The sequence below is a fragment of the Dicentrarchus labrax genome, unplaced genomic scaffold (assembly GCF_905237075.1).
Source record: "Dicentrarchus labrax unplaced genomic scaffold, dlabrax2021, whole genome shotgun sequence".
NCBI lineage: Eukaryota > Metazoa > Chordata > Actinopteri > Moronidae > Dicentrarchus > Dicentrarchus labrax.
This window is the reverse complement of record NW_026136721.1, coordinates 27,230,360-27,236,453: the sequence shown is the minus strand read 5'-3', so window position 1 is coordinate 27,236,453 and position 6,094 is coordinate 27,230,360. Positions and strand designations below refer to the sequence as shown.

General features: G+C 40.8%; 1 protein-coding gene across 1 annotated transcript; it reads left to right on the top strand.

The window, feature by feature from the left end:
- The first annotated feature begins 2,409 nt into the window (after nucleotides 1-2,409).
- LOC127355145 (piggyBac transposable element-derived protein 2-like) lies at nucleotides 2,410-4,956 on the top strand. The gene is made up of 2 exons (XM_051385653.1): nucleotides 2,410-2,526; nucleotides 2,975-4,956. Exon 2 carries the CDS (start codon nucleotides 3,937-3,939, stop codon nucleotides 4,753-4,755), a length of 819 nt encoding a protein of 272 aa, XP_051241613.1. The 5' UTR covers nucleotides 2,410-2,526; nucleotides 2,975-3,936; the 3' UTR covers nucleotides 4,756-4,956.
- The last annotated feature ends 1,138 nt before the right edge of the window (nucleotides 4,957-6,094 follow it).

Below are 6,094 nucleotides of genomic sequence, written 5' to 3'. Positions count from 1 at the left end.
ATTTAATGGCAACATTCAGTTGGAAGATCTGCTGCTTGTAAGATTTAAGGGTCTCGCAGCTGTTTTTGACATCGGCTGCGAACTCCCTCTCCCGGAGCTCCAGCAGACCCTCGAGTCTGTTAATTTGCCACTTTAAATTGTGGATCTTGAAGCCGAACTTCTTCCTTTCGGTCACCAGGCTCTTCCTGTGCTCCGGCACGCTTGTCAGCTCACTCTGCAGACAGTGGTTGCTCTCCTGATCCTGGTCCAGGTGGGCCTCCAGATGGCAGACGTCTGGGGTAGACCTTGAAGCTTCAACTTCGTCAGAAAAACAAACCCTTCTCTTTGGCTTATTATCTGGATAAGGCCCAGGATTGTTTGCTGGGACCTCTGTGTCGTTGATCAGGTCTGATCTGGTGAAGGTCATGCTGTATATGAAGGTTGTTTGTGGATCCATTGTCAGTAACAGTGTTTGCTGTGATAGACTGTGATTGTCTGTAGCGTGTCTGTAGTGGATCGACTCTTCTGGTACACGGTGCTTGTGTGTGCAGTGGAATGAGTTTAGACTCTGTGGTCCTCCTGAGGTCTCTCAAACAGACTGCAGAGTTCTAGAATGTGACATCAAAGGTTCCGTTCTGTCAGCTTTGATGTCACACGCACCAACATTCTAAAAGAGTTTTTTTCTTTTTTCCCCCTTTTTTTTGGTTTCTGTTTGAAAAGTGGGAGGAGCTTCATCAAATTCCTGAAATTCATGAATTGTTTCTTATTAATAACGTTAATTAACTGACAGCTGAAGCACTTCTATGGTTTTGGATCGAATAGACACAGTTGGCCAAACTCTCTGATTTTTCTTTCTGTGAAGAAAACTAAATAAAACAGTTTTTAAACGTTTACATTTATGTCTACACATATTTTGTTAATGTTTTCTTCCTGATTATGTTTTTAGTAATATTTTATAAAATTTGACTGAATTTGATGAAAAAACTGGTAAAATTTGTCATTTGTTTTATTTATGACTCAATTTCGTTACTTTATTAAATTATTATGGTTTATTGAGTTTTATAACCTTTTAAGTCAGGTTGTACAGAGTTTAGGGATTCAACTAACCAAAAATATATTCATACCAGTTCATTTTTAACTTCTTAAACCAGACTGCAGCAAGGAAACCATCCCCTATCCTTTAGTAGGCTACAATGCAAGACATGAAAATAATATAACATTAAGGAAAATTTGATTAATATAGTTATACATATCAATCATATACATACATATATACATACAGTCTGGGTATATATAACAATTATTATATAATGATTTGCATTATATAAGGATAAATAAATTAATTAAATAATTAAATTAAACCTACAAACGTGGCTACACGAGCAGATCCCGGACTCCAACGTCACCATGCCCGGCTTCCAGACGGTTCAAGCCGAGAGGGACACCACCGCGACCAGCATGAAGAAAGGAGGGGGACTTGCCGTGCTCATAAACAACAGGTGGTGTAATCCCGGCCACGTCTGTGTGAAAGAGTGTGTCTGCAGCCCGGACATCGAGCTCGTCGCCGTGCGACTTTGCCCGTGTTATCTGCCACGAGAACTTTCCCGTGTTATTGCCATCACTGTCTATATTCCTCACAGTGGTCTTCATCATCACCATCACTGATTACATTTATGATGTCTTATTTATTCTCCTGTACAGCACTTTGGTCAACTTTGGTTGTTTTTAAAGTGGATTACATATACATACATGTAGGCTATGTGTCGCTAGTGAAGCTTGTCTGGCCAGGAATGCAAATATGGCCATTTAAACCCCAAATAGACAATGGATAACTAACTTACATGTGTCTATAATGTTAACACAGTTGTGTAACAACACGATACAGTGTGTGGAACAGTTTAGAGCCCTGTTTCAGGGAATGGGATCAGTGAAAACTTTTAGAGTTTGACAGTTCTAGAAAGCGCAGTAATTTAGTAACCATGGTAACTCTGTCAGCAGCCATTCTCACATTAAAATAGTAGGGTAAACACAGGTGTTACCCCGTTCCATTCAGGTCAAACAGAGTCAGAGGGCAGGCTGGCTCCCTGGAAAGGCTCTTCTACACTAAATGGAATGGAACTATTGTTAATATCATTGGTAACACCTGTGTTTACCCACTGTTTCATGCCAAAATGGCTGCTGTGAAAAAGGTCTATTCAGAAAGCGGAAAATCTCAATCACCCAAAGTGTCTCTTACCCAGGTGTGCTAGATGAAGAGTACTACTTTCTCTTAACCCTTTATGGGGCAAGTAATCATATTCAGTCACTTCCACACACATTCAAAATACCCTCCCCCTTGCCTCCATTTGGAGTTGTAGATTCATGTGGTTTTCTCTCAGCCAATCAGGGGAGATCAAGCTATTTGACAGCTATTGACATCATGGCATCTGACCAATCAGCAGTGGCCTGGAGCACTTCAAACACAGCCATCTTGCAGAAATCATAAATATTGCTTTTTTGAACCTGGCTTCTCCCACAGCTATATTAATAACATCATAACTAAACATGGTAGGTTGATTTAACTCACATATTATTTGGTTGAATAGTTTTGTTAAAGATTGAGAAAACTAAATGCACCATATTTGATCATATGCCCCGTTCACCTAAGACTAGCATGAGTGGCACAAGTGTCCATTTTTAGACATATGCCTTATGAATGTATTTTTTTAATTATACTTAAGTTGCATACACAGGTGCTTACTGTTAGTGTGAGGCTTAGTACTGTGTGAATTGATTTTAATTACTCAATATTGGTTTGTGATAAAACACAGTTATGAGGAAATATAAGTCGTACTAACAGTAATTATAATTGTATTTTCTGTCTTTATTGTGTTTTTATATTTTCTATGTCAATACTCTTCTTTTCCAGTACATCTACATTACACTGTTACTGTTTTCCTTAACAAATAAATCAGAGTTGGCTTAATATTAACTTAAAAGCATATTCCTTTTGCAGCTGTCTGCTCGTCTCTTTTATGGGAACAGGTATACCGTTGTTGTTCCCGAAAACCCTGCCATCAGCGATGATGATAGCTCAGAGGAAGAAGACAACGATGTGGCAGATCCCAACTTCCTTCCACCCACCCACAACCTGGACATTGATGGCCCTTCTGCCAAAAGGAAGTGCGTGTGGCCTGCAGTGGAGGTGCTTGTAGATGAGAACCTGGATGAAAATGAGGACCTCGACGAAAATGATGAAAATCAAGAGCCGGCACCAACAGCAAAGAGGCCCACAACAAAAGGAAGCCAGAACCCCGATGAACTCTCTGGAAGAAGGTTGACCTGGACAACCCACCCCTGCCTGAATACGAGCACATTCCCCCTGACTTCATCCAAAGTCCATTTGATTATTTCAGCAGGTACTTCAGTCGCGAAGTAATTTCGCACATAACATATCAAACCAACTTATATGCAACCCAGATGAACATCAACACCACCTTTGCCACCACTGAGGATGAAATTATGAACTTTGTGGCTATACTCATCTACATGGGAATTGCTGAGCTGCTCTCCGTTGATGACTACTGGGCAATGGAGACCAGGGTCTCGCAAGTTGCAAACCTGATGTCATCCAAGCGGTTCAAGTTATTGAAGAGGGTTGTCCACTTCAATAACAATGCTCAGATCCCTGGTAACAATGAACGCTTCTTCAAAGTCCGGCCATTGTTCAACTATCTGGTTACTGCTTTCAGAAGAGAGCCAGAGACCCCCAAGCAGTCTGTTGATGAGGTGATGGTTGCCTACAAAGGCAAGACTGCTGGCAACCTGAGGCAGTAACTAAAATCCAAGCCAGACAAATGGGATTTGAAATTATTTGCCAGGGCTTCTCAGGATGGCTTCATTCACGACTTGATCCTATACCAAGGGCAGACTAGACTTGAGGCCCACGGTGTCCCACTGACACCTGAACAACAAGTCATGGGTGTCACCAGCCAGACAGTCTCCGTCTTGGCCAGCACCATGTCCTCCTCCAGTCCAAAAACCATCTTTGCAGACAATTACTTTAGTGGCCTAGATATTGTGCGATACCTCAAGAGCAAGAACTGCCGGTACACACGAACAGTCAGGGACAACAGGACTGGTAATGCTCCACTCAGGCCCATCAAAGAGATGATGAAGAAGGCTGTCCCTCGTGGTACCTGTGACTACATCACCAGTGATGATGGGATCCTGATTGTCAGGTGGAAAGACAACAAGGTTGTCGCTCTGATGTCCACCGACATGGGGGTAGAGCCTTGGTCCTCAGTCTACAGGTACTGCATTGACACCAAGAGAAAGGAACAATTGAGCTGTCCATATCTCATCAAGAGCTATAATGCAAACATGGGAGGGATTGACAAGAGTGACATGCTGGTCCACCTCTACCGCACTCCCTTGAGAGCCAAGAGGTGGTACATGCGGCTCTTTGCATACGCCATTGATGTCAGCCTCACTAATGCCTGGATAATGTATAGGCGTGACAGCAAGGCTCTTTGTGTGAATGATGGCTTGTCACTGAAGAACTTCAGGATCCAGGTGTTCAAGACGACCAGTAGCTCAAAGTCAATGACATCGGGTCCCCGCAGGAGCTCAGCACCGCTGCCAGGCAGCTCCAGCACTTCTGCTGATATCCCCAAGCCTATCCGAGGACACCACAGTCACGTCCCACACTACTCTGTTTGGTTTGATGTGTCACTGTTCCGTGCAGCAATAGCCGCCAGACCTGCAAGCAATGCAGCAGGAAGGGGAACATCATGAGGTCAAACCTTGTCTGTAGGGTCTGCCAGCTCCACCTGTGCCTCAATGCTGAGCGCAACTGCTTTGTCAAGTACCATGAAGCAGTTGCCTAAGTGACTGAACTGGCCTGAATTGGACTGACACAAGAGAAGAAATGAGTTCATTATGCAATGTTCCTAAATGGTCTATGACAGTGGCCAGTATTTGTCCCTCAGGAGAAAAAAATGTCTTGTAGTTTTTATACATGCATTCTTTTAAAAAACAAAACAAAATGTGTTTTATTTTAAACCATGATCCTTGTGGCTGCTGATATTTTATTTGTTGTTTAGAATTATTTTGTATTCATCAAGTATTTATGATTTATTTAATTTTTCTTTGATCAATTATAAAGTTTGTTTCACATATTATTATTTATTTACAATTTCTATGCCAATTTTATTATTTATTTACTTCTTATTTGGCAATATTTTGACTGTTACTGTTGTAACAAGTGGGCTTGTTATGGGTTCCAGAAACAGTTCCGAACTGATTGTTATGTGTATGTGTATTTGTTGAATATGTGTTTTTCTTGTATGACAGTCAAGCCAGTATCAGTACCTCAAGACAGAGATGTCTCTAAATAAATGTTCCTTGCAGTTTGTGCCTATAATAAATAAATGTTCCTTGCAGTTTGTGCCTATAATAAATAAATGTTCCTTGCAGTTTGTGTGTGTTTTTCTCATATTTTTTAAAATTCACACTCAGTAATTTTTTTTACCCTAGACAGGCAAGTGCTCATATATGGTAACATCATTGAACTTGATTTGCAATTCAAAGATGAAAAATATTGATAATTTTTTGCAAAAAAAAAAAGTCCTGTAACATCCCCCATTAGCTTTCTGAGGTTAAATTTAGTATTTCCAAAGATTTCAATGAGTGTCCTATAGGAAACTTGTGGCTAATTATTAGCATACATAACGCCTCTTAAACACTACAATATTTATTTTATATATTTTTTAACAATCATACATTCTTACTAGGATTCTTTTTTTTTTGACAAATTGGCCCCTGTTCAGACAATTAAGTTAACAATTTACTTTTACATTTCTTCACAGAAGTGAACCAAATGCTGGGATATAAGCCTACAGTGTGGTGTATATTTTTAAGTTTCTTGCAGTCCTTAAAATCAAGGCCTTGCGACCCCCTGTGAAGCTTCAGCGAACCCCCGGTTTGGAACCACTGACATAGGACAGGTGAAGCTTGACAGGAAGCTTGGGAGAGAGAGATGGGGGACAACATGCAGTAAAGGGCCACTGGTTGGAAATGGAATATAATAGTCATAAGTGTGGATAATCACCTCAAAATAAGAATTGTGTTTTTG